The sequence below is a fragment of the Carex rostrata genome, chromosome 17 (genome assembly GCF_964058835.1).
Source record: "Carex rostrata chromosome 17, lpCarRost1.2, whole genome shotgun sequence".
Classification (NCBI taxonomy): Eukaryota; Viridiplantae; Streptophyta; class Magnoliopsida; order Poales; family Cyperaceae; genus Carex; species Carex rostrata.
Window position 1 is genome coordinate 6,215,227 of NC_135934.1, and position 21,162 is coordinate 6,236,388.

The 21,162-nt window shown below is 32.4% G+C and overlaps 1 protein-coding gene and 1 pseudogene across 2 annotated transcripts in view; both read left to right on the forward strand.

Moving 5' to 3' along the window:
- The window catches only part of LOC144568038 (uncharacterized), a 45,945-nt gene extending 26,876 nt beyond the window's left edge, over positions 1-19,069 (forward strand). The window contains exons 3-5 of the mRNA XM_078318256.1: positions 15,899-16,647; positions 18,282-18,338; positions 18,688-19,069. Coding sequence (XP_078174382.1) covers positions 15,990-16,647; positions 18,282-18,338; positions 18,688-18,788 — 816 coding nt within the window. The 5' untranslated portion in view covers positions 15,899-15,989 and the 3' untranslated portion in view covers positions 18,789-19,069. The remainder of the gene's footprint in view (positions 1-15,898; positions 16,648-18,281; positions 18,339-18,687) is intronic.
- LOC144568076 (LEAF RUST 10 DISEASE-RESISTANCE LOCUS RECEPTOR-LIKE PROTEIN KINASE-like 1.1 pseudogene) lies at positions 19,049-20,833 on the forward strand (annotated as a pseudogene). Its single transcript, XR_013515591.1, has 2 exons — positions 19,049-19,325; positions 19,675-20,833. The product of XR_013515591.1 is annotated as an LEAF RUST 10 DISEASE-RESISTANCE LOCUS RECEPTOR-LIKE PROTEIN KINASE-like 1.1 pseudogene (transcript).
- Positions 20,834-21,162: the final 329 nt, after the last annotated feature.

Consider the following 21,162-nt stretch of genomic DNA (forward strand, 5'->3'; position numbering starts at 1 on the left):
AAATGGAATTGTGTTCGTGTCATTGTTGTTTTCATTCAGTGTTAAGTTCTAAAGTATGAGGTATTCGTCTTTCCTATATGAGAAGTGTGTATTCATAAATATTGTATAACGCTATCCGTAAAAAGTAGCTATAACGGTGACATTTCAGTATACATGACTTGTGCGAAGGGGAGATGTTCACCAAAGCTACTATTGTCCCTCGTATTACTATATGAGTGATAGTATCACTAAGCCTCTTGATTAAGTAGGGTTATCTGCATGCGGTTTGATTATAAGAGCTAATCATATTTGATAATCTGCTTAAGATCGAGAAAATATTAAGTTTGCAAGGAAGATACACACGTACCTTAAAACTGATCTGATACTATGGAACGAAATAATTAACACGAGTAAATAGTTTACTGGATCGTGATCTTGTACTGTACAAGATCATCTGTGTAATTGGATGGTCATAATGCATTCTGTCAGGTGCCGCTTATGATTTGTAGAAGTAAAAACAGTTTTAATTCTATTTACCAATATAACACAGATTCTATCGGGTCACACCGAAAAAGAAAGTAATCAGAGAATCTTATGGTTAATTATAAATTGTTATAATTAATAATAAGATGTTTATAATTAATTATAAATGATATAATTAATATAAATATTATAAAGATGACGAGCTTAAAACATATTAAACTTATAAGCGTGTACGAAACGTTGTATAAAAGTTACCGCAACAACAGTCGCAAGAAATATAATTGTTCAGAACAATTATATAGATATTAAATGGATTATAAATATTAATTATGAATTAGTATTTTGGACTTAAATCCCATTTGAATTTGGGCCTAAATTAAATTTAGAATTTAATTCAAAATCCCAAACTAATCAAATGAATTATGGACTCAAGGGCATTTTGGTAAATACCCTAGAACTGACCTTAGAGGGGCTTTTTGGTCATTTTGAAACCGCCCTACATTGTTATAAATAAGCATGTAGGGTGAGAGAAATTAATTTGATTCGAGTTTGATAATCAGAATCCGATCGATCTGAAAGTCCTCTTTTGTGTTTTTTTCTCTCAAATAGTGATTTGGTTAGAAAAGAAAGGTATACATAATCCACGTATATTCTTGCGAGTTATGAATAGTGTTTTTGCGGGAGTCGTGAATAGTGTTTTTGCGAAAGTTGTAGTTTTCTATTTTTGTGCATTGTCGTGCATCAGTTTTTTCAAAATTCGTGAATAGTGTTTTTACGCCTTCTATGAATAGTACTTTTGCGAATCTTGTTGGTTAGTATTTCTGACAAAAGAAATACTAACTCTCAGGTTGTTCCTAGTGGATAACCTAGAGAGGCATCAGACGTCTGGTTCTCCGAGACGAGTCAGACTTCAATTCCAACTCGAATTTGGAACAAGGTACAAATGTTGTTTTAATTTATTTAAATGTTAAATAAATTTAGTTTTAGAAATCAATTAAAGAGCAGATCCTCGTAATGCAAATGTTAATAGTTTATGTATCAAGTGTTTTATCTAAAAGATATTATCAATAGGCTCTTTTTTTTTTTCTTATGGCATCAAATAATGTTTGAAAGTACTAATATTAAGTATATATGTAAGTACTCATACCACGTAATGTAAGTGTAAATAGTTAATGTATCAAGTATATGTATCTAACAAATTATATTAATTGTTTTCTCTTTTAGAGAAATCTAAAATCCAAATTTGTCGTTAATATCTTGCTTAAAGAAACGAAACAGATACCCCCACCCAGGGCCGGTCCTGAAGATTTCGGGACCCGGGGCGAGAGAAAAATTTGTGGTCTTAATATAAATAATTTTTTTTATTGATATATCAATAGATCATACAAAATATAAGGGACATAAAGCCAATACCCTTCAAAATAAAACACATACAACGAGTCAATGATTAACATACCCATATCATGCTTCTTGCTACTTGTTTTTTGCTCCTTACCCCTTATTGATAAACCAATTCTAAAACCTTCGTTGTATTTTGTACCTACACAAAAAGCACATATAAACCACATCTTATCTGAAATGACCCCTCCTTGCATTTTTAGAAGCAAAATCATCAATTATATGTTGAATATCAATAGTTTTCAACATTTTTTTTTCAACACTTAATATTATTAATCCATTCAACCTATCTTGAATCATAGTTGTTCGTAAATAAGATTTTATCAACTTTAATTTTGAAAAACTCCTTTCTGCAGATGCCACCGTAATAGGTACAGTTAGTAAAACTCTATAAGCAACCAAAACATCCTTTTCTATTTCTTTTTTCGCTACCTAATGCATATTTTCTAGGAAACATTATTTTAAATTAAAAAATAAAACAAAGTAATAGAACGATAAAACCTAGGCAATGAGGTAGAGCAGTCCAATATAGAGGCCGAGCCGTTGCCGCGCTCGCTGACAATTTTCTAGGTTTCTGGAATCACGTTGACAATTTTCTAGGTTTCTAGAATCATGTTGGATGTGTCATCGTTGATTGTTGAACAATAGTGTTGATTGTTTCTTGGTATAACCTCAATTAATTTCTTGGCATATATGCTTTCGTATAATTTAGTGAGCAATATTGTTGAAGAATATATTGAAAGTTTCAAAATAAAGAAACTTTGACCAACAGTGAAATGAAAAAACAAAAAAAAGGAATGATTGAATCACGGATATCAATCAGATTTTAATACAACCATTCACGGATATCAATCAGAGATTTTAATAGCAACCTATCACAGATATAATTGATCTTCTGTTTTGCAATTTTAATACATACAAATTTTTTATTTATTTTCGGGGCCCTTTTGGAGTTTGGGGCCCAGGGCCATTGCCCTGGTTGCCCTGGGTCAGAGCCGGCACTGCCCCCACCCATTTCTTCGTCTTTTTTTAAATATGTTGCATCTCTCGCTCACCGGCTTGGATCTCATTTCTCCTAACAGTACCTCTTGGTTTACACATCTCCTGCCTTAACCACAATGCCATCTTGTCAGGAGTGTAAAAGGTCAGATATGAATCAGATAGTGATTAAACCGTATCCTTATCCGTTATAATTTTTTGAATACGGATACAGATAGTCCCAGATACGGATACGGATTGGATATTAAACGAATACGGATATGTATCAGATACAATACAAATACAAATATAATCCAAATAATTAAAAATAAATTACAAATGTAAATTCTCATGATAAATAATATCTAAATATAATATTTTTATTTATAACTTAAGTTTCATTGATGTACTGTCTCCAAAAAAAAGTTGACGCAAAAAAATAAATCATGATACATTTGTGTCAATTTTTCAATGAATCATTTTTTGTTGATGTACTGGCTTATGCCTCCAAGAATCATGATATTGTTCATAAAGCATCCCGTCAAGGGAAAAAAAAAAGCAAAAGAAAAAAAGAAAAGGTCTTGAATCCGGATATTGTTGAGGTACTTTAGTCCCACAAGATAGCCACAAATAAATGACAAGCATTTATATATTGGGAAGTCAGGAGTGCTTCAAGGTTGTGAAAGAATTGAATCGTCCTAGGCTCAGATAATATGTAAGGGACAAATCGGATGCGAAGAGAACAGTGCTGGTTATTATATTTTTGAGAAAATTTCTAGTGTGCCCATACAAAATTCTAAAATAGCCAATTTCTTCATTATAACACTGTAATATCAAATATCCCTATAAAAACTTGAATTTTTTTCCTTCTATCCCCTTTTCTTTATTTAATCTTTTATTTAATTATTTGAAACTTTAAATTGACAAATATACCCTTCTAATTTCATTTTTCCTCTTGCACTTTGTTCGTTCCCAATTTTGATGAAGGGCTTTCTCTTTCAATTTGTAGTCTCCTCTAGTCCCTCTTTGGACGTTGTCCATGCTACTTGGACTACTCATGTAGTGTGGCTCCTGTAGACCTACAACTAAGTATAAAGCTCGGATCTGAAGAATGGAACGAGCGATTTTGTAGAAGATGGAAGGAGAGAAATTCTACTACATGGAGTTCCTTTTTACGGCCGTTCTTGTGGCCTCAGAAATTGGGAACTTGGATGGGGATCAGATTTTCTTTGATCCAGATAGTCATCTTAGCATCTTTCTTCGTTGTTGCATCCTGACATTTAATTCATTGAATTTTGACTTTTGAGGTTTCAGATTCTTGCAGTTTACATTTACATCTCTATCTTATTTAGATTATAAAAAATATATCATATTGGTATGGAGATGGTTTGCCTTGGTTTCAATCGAAACTTTACCCAAGAATGTCATATTGGAACCTCATTTGACTGGGGTTGATTCGGCCATAAAAGTCAGAGCAAACATGCTCTCTCACACGCAATATGCTCCAGAAATAATAATTTAGTATTTAATTATATGATTTTGTAGCAGACGACTTAGATTAAGACTATGACAAGTTTGATGTTGGTAATGTCATGATGGTGACCGGCAGGCACAACACGGATCGGGTGGTGTCATAAAAAACCATGAGAATCATAAGGGAAGCTTTGAGACCATCCACGTCCAGGATACTACTGGACATGAGTTTTCAACTCATATGGGAAACGTGTTCACCATTGGCAAGGGTACCAAGCCATGGATATCTCTCCCCAAAGGTGTAGGAATCAAATTGAGCATCATTGAAGAGGTCAGGAAGAGGCTTGTTGCAACTGCAACAACTTAAGGTTTAGGGGTTTTATATTTGAGTTGAACTTGCATTGTGTCTTTTGTGTTTCTTTTAGATGCTTGTTTGAGTTGAGCTTGAGATTTTTCTAGGGAGAGAAGCGAGGATGGGAAAGCTTAGCTGGAGAGAGAGAGTATGGACGAATAGGGAGGGGTGTTTTTGCCAATTCAATATTTAATATAATTAAAAAAAGGGAAAATTTCCTGTGTGCCCATTCAAAATTTGGAAATAGCCAATATCCCCATGAATACATCATAATATCCAATATTCTCATACAAACTTATAACTTTCTTTCTTCTATCCCCTTTCAACCATTTTATCTTTTATTTAATTAATTTAAAAATTATATTGACCAATACATCATTTCATTAAAATGGAGGTGTCCATTAAATTGCTCACAATAATTAAATAAGAGCAAAAACAGAAAACTGTTCATCTTTCTTCTTTCTAATGCGGCAGACCCATCTATGATTCCAGATTAATCTTACACATCCTCTAACTACGGCAACAATGAGGCTACCTCAAGTAGCACCTTTAGTTCTTCAACTGAGTTCGATAGCAGTGCTAGCACAATTTTGGTTCAAGAGGCATTGAAGAATGTAATGGCATGACTGATTTGTCTAAGGAGCTCGAAGCTTTGCATGGTACTGTTCATAACCGAGCTCATGAAGAGTAGCATGGTGGGTGGTGAAGATACAGATACAGACAATTTGGATTTTGTGTTGTGTTCCAACGGATTAGATGAGTTGGTAACCAGTGTTGTAAAATGCGGTATGCGGAAGGTCACTGCATACCGCATATGCGGTATACGGCCGCATATACGGTATATGGCCGCATATGCGGATTTTTATGCGGACTAATATATGCGGATTTTTTCATTAAAAATTAAATATTTAAATCATTTATATAAAATATATTAAATATTTGAGTCATCTATATTAAATATATCAAATATATTAGAAGTTTATTAATAAATAAGTAAAATTTCTCATTTATTAAAATTTTATTAGATTATCTATATTTAAATATTAGGTCCTACCATCATACATTATTTGTTCTATAAAAATGACTGCACATGTAATATTCGGGAGCCAATATCTTATTAATTTGCCTTTTATTCTTTTGGGCCAATAGCCCACAAATGGGCTGCACATGTATATACTGGAGCTGCACGTGAATTCCCTGTGCCATTTACTGCTCCCGTTGCCTTCGGAACCGGTATGTAATATACTGCACCGGCTCATAAGTCCCACAATCATCAAACAATTACTTTCTAGCACTCAAGCTCCTATAAAAGAAGAGGAGGGGGACACTGTATTGCTTACCTGCCTATTCGGACTCAAATAATGGATCTGAAGGTTATTTCAAGGTCCGAACCTAGATAATGGGTTTGAAAATTTTCAGATTTGAATTTAGTTAATGGGTTTGAATTAGTGGTTCTGCATATTGGGACCGCATAATAATTTTTTATGCGGAATTCAACCGCAAACGTATATGCGGCCGCATTTTACAACACTGTTGGTAACCAGATCCACTTTGAGCGAAATCATGCAAGGCAGCCCCTAACTTCAATAGTACTCCATCGTTTATTCCCATGACAGGATTCGGCCAACCTCAAATCATACTAAGCAATTTGTCAATCTTTGCAAATGGTAGAGCAGGTTCGAGACAGTTAACAATTGATCAGAAAGTTGAGCAGTACTTTTCGAAGCTCATGCCTTCAATTTGCCTTTCTGTTACATATTTGTGCTGTAGCTTTCAGCCGTATGCACTAATATTTAATTTTGAATTTGAAAGATTAAGAAATGAATTATTGATCCTTTATTGTTAAAAATCAAAATAGACACGATCGGCAGAGTAGCTAAAGAGTCCCGATTTTTTTATTTATAACAAAAAAAAAATATAAATTTAAAAAACTAACCCAACTGCCTGTTAATTTCCAAATCTACCCAAATCGGAAATTTTTTTTCCGGTTTCAATACCAATTTTTGGAAATTTGTTTTCCGGAAATTGGATCCTAAATCCGGAATATTTTTTTCCGGATTTAGGATTTTTTTTTCCTAAATCCGGAATAATTTTTTCCTGAATTAGGATTTTTTTTTTTTTAGGAAATTTTTTTTTTCCGAATTTTTTTTTAGGAAATTTGTTTTTCATTTTTTATTTATAATTTATTTATTTATTGTATTGAAGTATTACAAATATTTAATATATTTTTTAAAAAATAGATGGAATACTATATAATTTGATTTATTCGAATGACTGCTACAAATAATCCGGATCAACATTTTTCATGCCGGATTTTTTACGGCCGTAAGAAAAAATAATATAATATAATATATGGAGATGGGCTATGGTGAATTGCAATGCATAGGCCATGGTGTGCATTGGATCATAAATCACCGATTCAAAGTCCAAATGACCGATCCAAACCGTTCATCTTGTTCTCCATATTAATATGTGCTTGGAGACCAAATTTTATATTTTTTGGAATTTTTTTACTATTTATTAAGCCACTTTGAAAATCGTTGATCCAACGGTGGCTTCTGATTTTACTGTTCCAAACAGTCACCGTTGGATCAGCGATTTTCAAAGTGGCTTAATAAATAGTAAAAAAAATTCCAAAAAATATAAAATTTGGTCTCCAAGCACATATTAATATGGAGAACAAGATGAACGGTTTGGATCGGTCATTTGGATTTTGAATCGGTGATTTATGGTTCAATGCACACCATGGCCTATGCATTGTAATGCACCATAGCCCATCTCTAATATATGTATATGTATATGTATATGTATATGTATATGTATATGTATATGTATATGTATATGTATATGTATATGTATATGTATATGTATATGTATATGTATATGTATATGTATATGTATATGTATATGTATATGTATATGTATATGTATATGTATATGTATATGTATATGTATATGTATATGTATATGTATATGTATATGTATATGTATATGTATATATAATATAAGAGGAGGGTTTCAATGCCTCATTTTTTTCATACCTCATAATAACTCATATTTTATATTTTCGTTTTCAAAGTCCAAATTATCGATCCGAACCGTTCAATAAAATATTTATACTAAAATATGCATGGAGATGAAATTTTATATTTTTTGGATTTTTTTTTGCTATTTTTTAAGATAGGTACAAAATCACTGTTTTTGAACCGTTCATAAAACAGTGATTTTCTACCCATCTTAAAAAATATATTATATTATATATACATATACATATATTATATTATATGTATATTTTAAAATGTGCATAGTATAAATATTTTAAAATAGCAAAAAAAATCTAAAAAATATAAAATTTCATCTCCATGCATATTTTAGTATAAATATTTTATTGAACGGTTCGGATCGACAATTTGGACTTTGAAAACGAAAATATAAAATATGAGGTATGATGAGGTATGAAAAAAATGAGGCATTGGAACCCTCCTCTTATATTATATATACATATATATACATATATTATATTATATTATATATACATATATTATATTATATTATTTTTTCTTACGGCCGTAAAAAATTCGGCATGAAAAATGTTGATCCGGATTATTTGTAGCAGTCGTTCGAATAAATCAAATTATATAGTATTCCATCTATTTTTTTTAAAATATATTAAATATTTGTAATACTTCAATACAATAAATAAATAAATTATAAATAAAAACTGAAAAATGAAAAAAAAAATTTCCTAAAAAAAAAAAAAATCGTAATTCCGGAAAAAATTATTCTGGATTTAGGAAAAAAAAAAAATTCTAAATCCGGAAAAAATTATTCCGGATTCCGGAAAAAAAATTTCCGGTTTGGGTAGATTTGGAAATTAACAGGCAGTTGGGTTAGTTTTTTAAATTTATATTTTTTTTTGGTTATAAATAAAAAAATCGGTAAAGAGCCTGTGGCATAGGAAAGAAGGAAGACAAGCATTTCCTGTTTTAGTTCTTATTTAATCATGGTGAGAAATTTAATGGACGACTCCATTGTAATAAAAGGATATATTGGTCAATACAATTTTTAAATTAATTAAATAAAAGATAAAATGGTTGAAAGGGGATAGAAGAAAGAAAGTCAATTTTGTATGAGGATATTAGATATTATGATGTATTTATGGGGATATTGGCTATTTTCAAATTTTGAATGGGCACACAGGAAATTTTCCCTAAATTTTATATGTTTGCGTTTAGCAAATAAGAAAGAAAAAGAGAATGAGCATATATTGTATAATAAATAAAATCAAATCTAGACGATTTTATTCCGGATTAGCAAAATCATTACCCAATATAGTATACTGCAAGCCTTCTTTCCAGCCTTATATGTTAGATATGTACTAACAAGTTAGAATATTTTAGGCCTTAATTAATATTTAAGCATGGATTAAGTCTTTTTGGGCTGTATCAATTATGGGCCCGAAATAATCTGTTTTTTTGATATTATCTGATTTGATCTAATTGGATAGATATATCTGAACTGGTGCGAACTGAAAGAGTTTATCTGAATAGATGTAATGTATTATATATACATTGAACTGTTCAGATTTCGGGACTGACTAAAAAACAGATTTCTCTCTCTCTATTTTCGGAATATGACTCTTTCTCTCTCTAATTTGTTCTAATTTCGGAAAGAAATGAAATAGACAGAAAACCGAAAATAGAATATATATTCTTGGATAAGAAAACAATCAGAATAAAAAGAGACAGAAAATAGGAGATTAGGATTTTCGGTTTTATTGGATGAAAACCGAAACTCAGATCTGTCTGATTTCGCACTGAGTTAGAAACCATAAAGGAAAGCAGACAGACAAGAAGGGGACTGCAAGTTGACGCTAGCACTTCGACTTGCAGTTGTTCGTCAACCTGTTCGTGTGGATACTGATAGAGACGTGACTGCGGTTGTTGTTGCGTGGATTCGACATAAGGTGTACGAACCAAAGAAGATTACTGCTAGGACTTGAAGTTTCTGCTGCGCGTCTAGTGGTAAACTCTATTTTAATCTTGGAATTAGTTTTATACATAGATTCTGGCATTCGGATAGTGAACAAATTGATGAACTGAATCGAATTGTTGCACTTTAACCTACCCGAAATTCCTACATTATATCCCTTGTTCTTTTTTCATTAGATGGAAAAAGTACCCTCTAGACTTTTAAAACCATATATATAATTTGTTGAGTTTCAATAAGCTCTAATAAAGAGGTAAGCAAATAAATGAAGAATCACACAAGAAATCAAGACAACAAGCAAGCACAAGAAATTAGAAATGATGTAAGATTTTACGTAGAAACTCTTTTGAAAAAAAATCACGGAAGCACACGGTACAAATTCACTAAAATCAAAGAATCTTACAAGTACAAGGAAATTAGAAATTCTCAATAACATTCTTTTACACACTCTCTTACAAGTTTCAAAAAAAAAAGAGCAAACTCTAGACAAGCTAAATGAAGAGACAACAGAGATAAACAAGAAGCAGCTCAACTCTATTTCCATGCACAGCCTCTCTGACTTGAATCGGCGAATCTATGTATAAAACCAGAAGCTTCGCTGCACCTGCTTTAATAAAAACCATATAAACCCGATTGCCATCGGTTTTACTTCTTGGCCGATATAAGAAGTACCAAAGTAGCGCCTTTAATTAAAAGCACAACAAAAGATCATTGTCATCGGTTTGACCTGTTGACCGATAGAAGCAATATCAAAACCAGTTGCTTCAATTGAAAACGCATTGGCATCGGTTCATTCTGTCTACCGATAGCAAATGCCAAATTTCCATCGGCTCAATTTCTTGCCGATAGGAAAGGTCATCAAGCAGCATCGGTTAAACCCAAAACCGATAGCAAAGGTAAAACGGGCTGAACCCGTTAATTGTCTTCAAACCAACATAATCCTCAAGACTTTTAACTGTGATTTATGAAGTACAAACCACATAATCCTTTAGACTTTTAAAACTATAGTTTATTTCTTCCAAGTTTCATGATTGAATGCTTGTAATTAACTCTAGGATACTCTTGTTTTGTTTACTTCTGGAATCTAAAGCTTTTCCTTGGAATAATATGATCATAGGAACATACGCGCTATGTAAGCTTTTAAATATATCTGATTTTTGGTAGCTTATTAATTTTAAACACTCTAGAAAGGCTGATAGATTAAAGACTTAATGGAATTTTGCTGGGTGCTTGTGGGGAAAAAAAGAAACACAATTAACAACAACATCAATCTATAGTTTGGCTAGATCACTAATTCATCTCAGATACTTGCTCGAGACCTATTGGTTTGGTACCAATCCAAGTAGGTTCAGATACATAAAGCCTCTGTTGGGTTCTACTCTTTTCATTCTTATTGCCTTGTAAGCAAAATATTGTTGAGGTCCTCATTTGAACTCCAAATCATTCAACAAGTGAAGTTAAACAATTAGACAAAGGTAAGAAATTAAGCCACAGAATTTAAATTGTTCCATAAAGGACTAATACATATTTAGTTCAGACTTCTGAGGGATATGTACATGGAGAACCTGAAGATTCTCAAAATAAAATAAAATAAAAATAAAAATGATCAGGAAGAGGAAGAGGAAAAGCTTTGTTTCACTTTCTGGAAAGACTGTACTTGTTAGTTTAAGAAGTTCAGTATAACATCATATATAATTAAGGAAATCACCTACCTTATTTGTTGCCTCATAATGCCAAGAAACTCATCCTGTGGATCTCTGCTCTTCACAAAAGCATCCTTCTATGTTTCAAATATGTTTAGATCTGTATTTAAGCCCATATATTCGTATTTAGATCATGTTTTGTTGTTGTAGGTTGTTTTTGTTCTATAGCTAGCTAGTCAACAAGTCAGTCCATTATAGGACAAAGACTCTTAGACGTTAAGTAATTGTATTGGAACTTTGGAAGAACTGATCCTTGGAAAATAAATGAGGTGGTCATTTTCAGATACTGACAAAAGAAGACTTTGACTAAGTCAACTATATATTAACCTCAAGAATACTCATTATTATAGTGATGTCTTCATCTAATATCATTTTCCTTTCTGCCCAGTCTACAAGCAAAAATCTTCCAAGTCTTTCCAAAAGACTAAAGAACTGCACTCATTTTCCTCTGAAATTTACTAAAAGATACTTTTTAGAGTTGGTTGTTGGTTTTAAAATAGGGGAAATTTTTTTTATGCCACTCCAAAAGTTGAAAATTAGGAAAATGCCACCTCAAAACATGAAATTAGTTATTTGCCACTCTAAAGTCATCAAATTTATAAAATTGCCACAATTATACAAATTTCATAACTTTTTAATTATAAAATGATTTGTGTATAATTTATTTTGAGATGTATTTTGATATTTCCAATTTTACCCTACATTTCATCCTCTTCAAACACATTCCTTGAATCATTTCATGAGCGCAATCAGTCTCCGCGTTATCGACAAAACCAACAAAAGTAGCGATTATAATGGTATTCTGCGTTGTCCCAAATATTGTTTCAGAGAGAAATAGCACCTCTCTTTGGGCACGGCGCCGCTGCTGTTCCTCCCGCACTTGGCGCTCGAAAGCTGCACGAGCCTCAAAATCCTTATCCAGTCTCCTTTTGAATTCCATTTTCGCTATGTGGCCCCCTTGTGGTGGGCCCAATATTCCCTCAGGATCCTACCATACATAATTCTCAAAATTAACCAAAAAAAAAAAATTGTTGTGTTTACCTTAAATCAGGATAAGTAAATCTCTTATAATTAGTATATTTGTACGCATTACACAGTCACCACAGAATGCTTCTGTTTATCTTAAATGGCAAATTAAAAGACAACCAGTAGCTCTTTAGGGTATGTAGCAGCAACAGTACACTGGTTGAACCACTAAAATTACATGGAGAAACAGAAGCTATGCAAGAGGTTACAACCAATTTTGAGGGCGTAAATCAAAATTCATCTATAGGGAGGGGGTTTATGCGAAATACTGAAATAATAAGCTGTTGGTTACCAGTTTCAATCTATAGGGACGCATTGAATTTTGATGCTGCTTCTCTTCGTTGGGTTTAGTCTCTTTAAATTCGAGTTAAAACGGGGAGAAGAAGAGCCAAAGAGAGCTGAGGCAGCTTGCAGTGAGGCCATATCCTCTCTCTCTGGCGGAGAGGAGAAGAGGTATGGAGGTGAGAGGAGATTACCAGTTTCAATCAGATGATGAGGGGTATAGATGGCAATCATTATATAATTATAGAACAATACAGTATAGATGGCAATTAGCTAAATAGGAAGGTTTTGCGGTGGCATTAAACCAATTTCATGTTTTGAGGTAACATTTTTCTAATTTTCAACTTTTGGAGTGGCATGAAACTAATTCTCCCTTTAAAATATAATAAGGGCATAAAGGTAGCTCCGAAATTTTTATTAATATCCAAAAAAAGAAATAAAGAAATTCAAAAACTATTCAGGTTTTCGAGTTATTTCGAAATCTATTCAAATCGCAATTTTATTTTTGTGGTTTTGAAATTTCAAACCACAATTTTTTTTTGCGGTTTTAGGCCCACTTTCCGAAAAAAAAGGAATCGTGTTTTTTTTTTCAAAACTCTGTTTCCACAAATAATTTTTGCGGTTTTGTCTTCTTCTTTTTTAATAGAAAAATTTAGAATTTATTTATTTTTTATATTGAAATATATAATATATTTCTTTGAAAATAGATGAAATATTTTGATTTATTAGAAAGATTGCGACAAATAACCCGGATCAACATTTTTCAGGCGGGATTTTTCACGGCTGTAAGAAAAATTAATATATTTCTTTGTGTTATTGGAAAAAAAAATGAAAATGCTTGAATTTTGAGTTATTGATCTCGGTTCAAAAGTCACTTCTAGGTAAATACAGAAAATATTGTGATCCTTTTAGTATATTTAATTTTTAAAAAGTTGTATCTATTTTTGAAAAAAAAAACTTTAAGTTATTTAATGTTTGTTATTCAAAAAGATCTCAGAATAGATACAACTTTTCATAAATTAAATGTACTAGAAGGATCACAATATTTTCTGTATTATCTAGAAGTGATTTTCGAACCATGATCAATAACTCAGACTTCAAGCATTTTTTTTTCCAAAAACACAAAAAAAATTATTAATTTTTCTTACGGTCATGAAAAATCCGGCTTGAAAAATGTTGATTTGGTTATTTGTTATAGTCTTTCTAATAAATCAAATTATATAATATTCCAACTATTTTTAAAGAAATATATTAAATATTTATAATATTTTAATATAAAAAATAAATAAATTATAAATTTTTCTGTTAAAAAAAAGACAACCGCAAAAAAAATTTGCAGAAAGGGAGTTTTGTAAAAAAAAATGCAATTTTTTTTTTTGCAAAAAGTGAGTTTAAGAAAAAAAAAATAAAACCACAAATTTTTTTTTGCGGTTTAGAATTTCAAAAGCGCAAAAAAAAATTATGGCTTGGGTAGATTTTGAAATAACTCAAAAAGCTAGATAGTTTTTTAAATTCTTTATTTTTTTTGGATATTAATAAAAATTTCGGAAGATAGCTTCCTGCATGGAGTAATTTAGTGGTATTTCTTTTTTTATGACAAGTCGAGGTCAAGTTCAAGCTGCGCATATAACACTATCAGATTACTATGAGGTGACCGGGATAATGGAATGAGATATTTGTATAGCCATTTTTTTTCTCTTTTATTTCAACCACCTGTTGCTTATTCAGTTTGTTTTAATTTTTATTCTGGTCTAATTAACCATCTTTCATACTTGTCCTCTCGAACCGTAAAAAAGGTCATTGGTGATTTCAGACTAGGGGTGGCAATGAATCAAACAGAATCGATCCTGCCCTAGTTTGAATAAGATTTGAATAAGATTCGAATCGAACTGGATTTGATTTGTTTCAAATCGAACTAATTTCGAAACCACATATTTTTTGAATCGAAGTCGAATCGAATTACGAACTAAATTTTGTTTTAGCAGCTCTAATTATACCGGTAGTTTATACATTAATTTTCTTCTCACTGGACAACTCACACAGCTTTCTTTTACCTTTCATGAATTCACACTAATGAATTATGGGCTAATTTATTAGTTGTTAGGTTTTATAATCTTGCCAACTGAGCATAGACAAGTGCAAGACTGATAGTTGCTATATTAACTCTCATAATTGCTACTACGGTACTCAAAAAAGAGCTTCAGTGTGACATCAAAGTATGAAATGAGTGTTTTTAAATTGAAAAATTGTTCATGAAAAAATACATCACAACAAATAATCGTATAAAAAAGATTAAGTACAAGAACTGAAATATGCAGTAAAATAAGTAATCGTACAAGAACTAAGTGTTTTGAGAGTCAGGGAGTGTTGGCTAGGTTAAATTATGACTCTCTATCTGAAGTTCTAATTTCATCAGATAAATGAACGGCCGATGTTATTATGAGATTCGAACCAAAAAAATTCTCGAACCCATTTCGATCGAACCAGATCTAGTCGGTTTGAATTAATTTCGAATCGAACCTGATTTGGTTCGTTTTAGTTTGAACTAATTTCAAATCGAATTAACTCGAATCAAACATGAATCAAACTCGAATCGAATCACGAACTACGAACTACGAACTGCGAATTTTTTTGCCAGCCCTATTTCAGATAGATCTGAACTGTCATAAATTGGTTTATTTTCTTCTTATATTTTCTGAGTTTACTTCACAGTCAATGGTAGGATGGAGGTGATGTAAAGATAGAATAATTAGTGGAAGACTTGTACTTGACGACAAGAGAAAACCTTGACTAAGTCAACTATCTTTTAACTTTTAAGCCCAAAGAATAATTATGTTTACAATAGCATGGAATTTTTCACTAGAAAACCTGACTAAAGTCCCAGGAAAAAAATTATAGCTTACCTTTTTCTAACATTTTTGCCAAAGTTACCTACCAGTGTACAAGTTATTCTATCTTTGGGAAATATTTCCTTCTGAAATGAAATTGGGGGCCTTATGTTGTTGTTATTATTTTCTAATGAATTCTCGGTCGTGCTTTGGGTACAGTAGTCAAGCATTCAATCTTTGGGTAGTGAAAGAGATGCATATAGTTTAGAAACTAAATTACCTTCTTGGTGACATTTTTCATAAATGTAGGGCCTAATTGCTTATCTTTCAGTATCCCAGTCAAGGTCAGCTAATTCCCCAAAATGAAGTAAACTGTGTTATCGTCAATCCATTGAAAATTATAAGAGGTTGCAAGAATAGCATGTCTGTATCCATATCTTCTCCAAAGTTTAGAAATAGCAGCTATAACTTAATATATCTCAGTTGGTTCCATCTTTAATGGCCACTTCAGTACTGGCTTGTCTTTTTTTCATTTTCTTCCTTCCCTGCTTCTCCAACTCATGTACAGATAAACTTCCATGTGATCAATCTATTGAAATTAAGTCTCCTTTCTATCTCCAATCAGACATTACGAAGGATCCTAATTGTCAGGGTAATTTACCGATTGACTGTGGCATTGATGGTAAGCCATTTCTCTCTTGGTTTTCCAAGTTTTTACCATTGGAAAACATCTCATATGTCAACAACACTATTACGGTTCAAGATCGTGATCTTTGTAGTTCCTTGAATAAATCTGGCTGTGGTAATCTTTTTTTTAATTTTTCTACTCCTGTCAATCATGACTTTCACTGGATGCCTGAGCTATTGAAGAGCCTTTCTTCTGTGAGATGTGACCCTCCTAATTCGATACAATCACCACCCAAGATATTTGGAACGGATTACAAACTCAGCTACTCACCACATGATGAAGATGATAGGCTTCCACCATATTGTCAGAGGCCAGAGAATTACCTTGCGTCATTTGAGTACATTTTCTTATTCGAAAATGACAGCTCACGGCTTTCTCTTCTATCAGCTAGTTACTCAGATGATCTTGTAGCAAGGTCTGGTTGTTTTGTAAACTCCACAGAGGTTTTCGATCCTGAAGATGGTAAAGGTTAGTAGCTTCCATATTTTATTAATTTATCCATTAATTTTCTTTTAATCTTTTTGTAAATTATGGACAGTTCATTTTCCAAAAATTTTATTGATGGAAAATACAAAAATTAAAAATATAAGAAGTTTTGGACGAATTTAAAAAATGAGAAGACAGCTAGCCACCTTCTATTATATCCAACATAGACGCCATAGAGATTGAAAACCCACTGCCGGAAAAAAAAATTGAACTCAATGGATGCCATTCAACAAAGATGAGGCGTGCAGCACATACAACATTGAATTAGGTATTATCCATTGAGTCCGCTTCTGTGGTAGCAGAAATCTTTCACAGTTTTATAAGATCAAAATTAAAAAAAAATATATGAACTTTTAGAACTATCTTGAACATTAATTTTAATATCACAGTACACATACGAACTCTGTTTGTACAGTAGTATCTCTGACATGTCTCTACTCGAAGTAGGTCTGATGGGCATTATATCTATATTTTTAGATATGATGGGCTTCAAACCGTCCGATCTGCTTTAAGATCTGTGTGAACAAAAATTAAAGTGGCTGCACACTAATATTAAAGCGGAGTGCACAGATCTTAAAACAGATCGGATGGTCTTGAAGCCCATCAAAACTAAAATAGTTTCGCCATCAGACATAGTCCGCTCTACTCTAATAGATGATTTTTCTACATATTATAAGATCAAATTTCAATACGCTCTATAAAGAAACTTGCAAGTCTTCTCAGTCGTCACTCAAAAATATTTAGAAAATTTGAATCTTTATTAACAATTAGACAAGAACAAACAAGACTCAATAGTGACGCATGCAATTGTTAAAAGTCTCTTTAAAAAGTAAACACTTCATCGAACAAGAAGTGATTTAGTCTGATAACTTTTGTTGTTTTCACCACCTCAAACTCCGCATCATTAATTACAAACATTTCTGAGTCAAAAGTCTGATTGATCTTAATTTAGTCCCGGACGCTGTCTCGAATGGCGTTCATAGAGTTTAATTTGTTTTTCTTTCCCCTTTAGAAAAATTAATGTGGTGATATAACAACTCTAATAGAGGCGAGATATAAAGACTTTGATTGATTAAGTAATCTTTAAGCCTACGACTGTTCAAAATTATTACAATAATGGCTACCATTTCTTTTTTTATTTCCCTTTTAAAGTTTCCTGGGCTTACTTTCATGTGAAAAGTTTCCTGGGCTTACTTTCATGTGAAAAGGATGGATGTCTTTTTCCTATAGTAGATTAATCTGTTCTCTTCTAAAATCAAAACAGATGCCTTTTACTTCATGCATAACTCAATGTTTAGCATAAGAATTCTATAACATATGACCCCACCAACATCATCAGGGCTAAAGATTCATCTCTCAGTAGTTCTTTGGAACACTGGTACATTTAGTTTGGTTTTCCAGATCCTGTTAATAACTAGAAAGGATTATAATATGATCTATTCGACAATTGTGGATGATGATAGTAGTGTTCGGACAAGCTGTTCAAGTCATGATATCAGCTAATTATTCGACAATTGGGGATGTTGATAGTACTGTCCTTTATTAACAGTCATTCAATTATGACAATAGAGATCATTCCCTGATACAAGCTAATTATTCAAATCATCTTTTACCAGAACATCATCGCTATGATAAAACCACACCGGAAGCCACTTGTGATCAACAGTGTAAAGGTTAATCACTTTCCTCAAAATTTATTTGGTTATTTTATTTTTCATTCTTTACTACTAAACTTTATTGTGATAGACTTTTGCACATTGCTTGCGGCAATCAATGCTAGTTGAATAAATTTTGAAGGTTAGTGGCACATTTTTCTTTACACTCCTGTAAATAAATCTTTCTTATCAATATATTGTTAGTGTCAAACTTTGCCACTAACCTTCAAAAAAAAAAACTTTATTTTAATTTTTTAGTTATTGTACTTGCAAATTTTATTCACTTTCAGTCGAGTGAAAAGAAAGTATCAAGTCTATCTAAATCGATGATTCATTTGTGACATTTCTTTCTTTATCCATATTGCAGATAAGTTATCTCAAAAAGAAAAAAATACTGCAGATAAGAAATTTCGGAGAAGAATTATAATAGGCAAGTATCACTTCTCATTTAATTTTAGAATAAACTAAACTTACGTGTTCTCCTTACCATTTTTTACTTGAAAGTATGAAACTTTCAATACAACCCTTATGTTTTGCACAGTTATCTTAATATACCCTTTCTCTTCTTTTGGATGCGAATTAATACTTTATCTCAATTGGGATAGAGAAAATTTAGCATGGTTGAACTGCAAACTTCGATAAACCTTTTTGGAAAGTCAACTTTACCTCGCTTACAGAATGTTCAAATTTTAAATATTTTATTACCTTTTGATATGTTCTCACTATGATTTGATGACCCTTCAGGATGTGTTTTAGGACCAGCTTTTGTGCTTGCAATTTGCATTTTATTACTTCTATTCTACAAGCGCAAGAAACTGAGATTGATCTCATCATCGTCAAAGCTTCTGGTACAAAGAGAAGTTTCTGATCAATACTTCCATGACCTAGAGATGGTTGGGTCAGAATGCACTCAGATTTTCTCTTACGAGGAACTTCGGGAGGCAACCGAAGGATTTAGCGAATCAAAAGAGCTCGGTGATGGAGGTTTTGGCATTGTATATAAAGGTACATACTATCACTTGTAATGTAAGGTAAATGTTTTACCTATTTAAAAAATATAAGGTAAATGTTTTGGCTTTTTTTATCAAACATTGATATCATTTATTATTATTTTTTCAAAATCTTTTCTCAACTTTTTTTAATATAAAATTATTATTTTGGAGAAAAATATCTCTGTTTTTAGTCTGATCTAGTTAAGTTTGATACACCTACTTAGGGCCTTGAATTCTATTGGAGCTCTTATGATATATATATATAAGTCCTATATATATATATATTTCTAAAAGAAAGCATTTTTGGATAATAATGAAGATAATAATCGATAATTAACAATTAACGATGGAATATTTTCTAGGGATACTCAAGGATGGACGCACAGTTGCAGTAAAGCGCCTTTACAAGAACAGCTACAAAAGCACTGAGCAATTTATGAACGAAGTCGGAATTCTCTCTGGTCTCCACCACCCGAATCTCGTTACCCTATATGGCAGCACCGCACGCTCCAGCAGGGAGCTGCTTCTTGTTTTCGAGTTTGTCGCCAATGGCACTGTTGCTGACCACCTCCACGGGCCTCGCTCTATTGAGAATGCATTAACCTGGCTGGTTCGCCTGTCAATTGCTATTGAGACGGCAAATGCTCTTTCTTATTTACATGCAGTTGAACCACCGATAATTCATCGAGATGTCAAGACAACTAATATATTACTAGATGGTGATTTCCATGTCAAGGTTGGCGATTTTGGTTTGTCGCGTTTGTTTCCATTGAATATGACCCATGTTTCGACGGTTCCTCAGGGTACACCTGGGTACGTCGACCCTGTGTACCACCAGTGCTACCATCTTACTGACAAGAGCGACGTGTACAGTTTTGGGGTTGTTTTGATGGAATTGATTTCATCAAAACAGGCTGTAGATTTGAGCAGGAGCAGAGATGAGATCAACCTTGCTAATATGGCGTTAAACAAAATACAGAGGTGTCAGTTGGACGAGTTGGTGGACCCATCTCTTGGATTCAGTTCAAACTGGGAGGTGCGGCGCATGATTTCTTTAGTTGCTGAGCTGGCATTTCGATGCTTGCAACCTGAAAGGGAAATGAGACCGTCTATAAAGGAGGTTTTAGAGACACTAAGAGTGATCGAAAAAGGAGATTATAATGGAGATAAAATGGTTAAAGAAAATATGATAAAGGAAGAAACTTATCTGTTAAAGGGCGAAACAAACTTTTCTCCTGATACTATGACTGATAGTTGGAAGAGCAACTCTACGACACTTAATACAAGCGGATAAGGTACCGACATTTTGCTGTTCAATTACAACTATTTTTATGTTTGCTAGGGGATGTACATACTACATATATAGAATATAGAGTAATAGAGGAGATTATATGATAGTACATCTGTACGATTGCGCGATTGTTGTACAGTTTATCATTTATTGAGAAAAATGCTTTGAACTTTAACTTTCCAATTCACTTCACTATTCTTGGTGTCTTTTTTATTTCGTTAGTTGAGATACTCGAGGCAATTTTTTATTTTTATTTTGCAATTTGAATTTACTTTTAGTATGATAGTACTATGTTCTTCGATTCATGGCAATGCATTGTGCAGAGAAATACATTTTACTACTTATGGCAATGGCACTTGTTATTCAATGTAGTTATGGTTCAATGTAGTTATTGTTCAATGTGAAAATTAATCATACTCTTTGTCTCGGTAGTTCAGTCCTTGAATTGCTGATTGATTTTTTTTTTTTTTGAAAGAAGTTAAAAGTTAGTGGTTTTAAATGCTTACTAATAATTTGATTGATAAAATACGTATTACAATGAGGCAAATGATCATCCTTT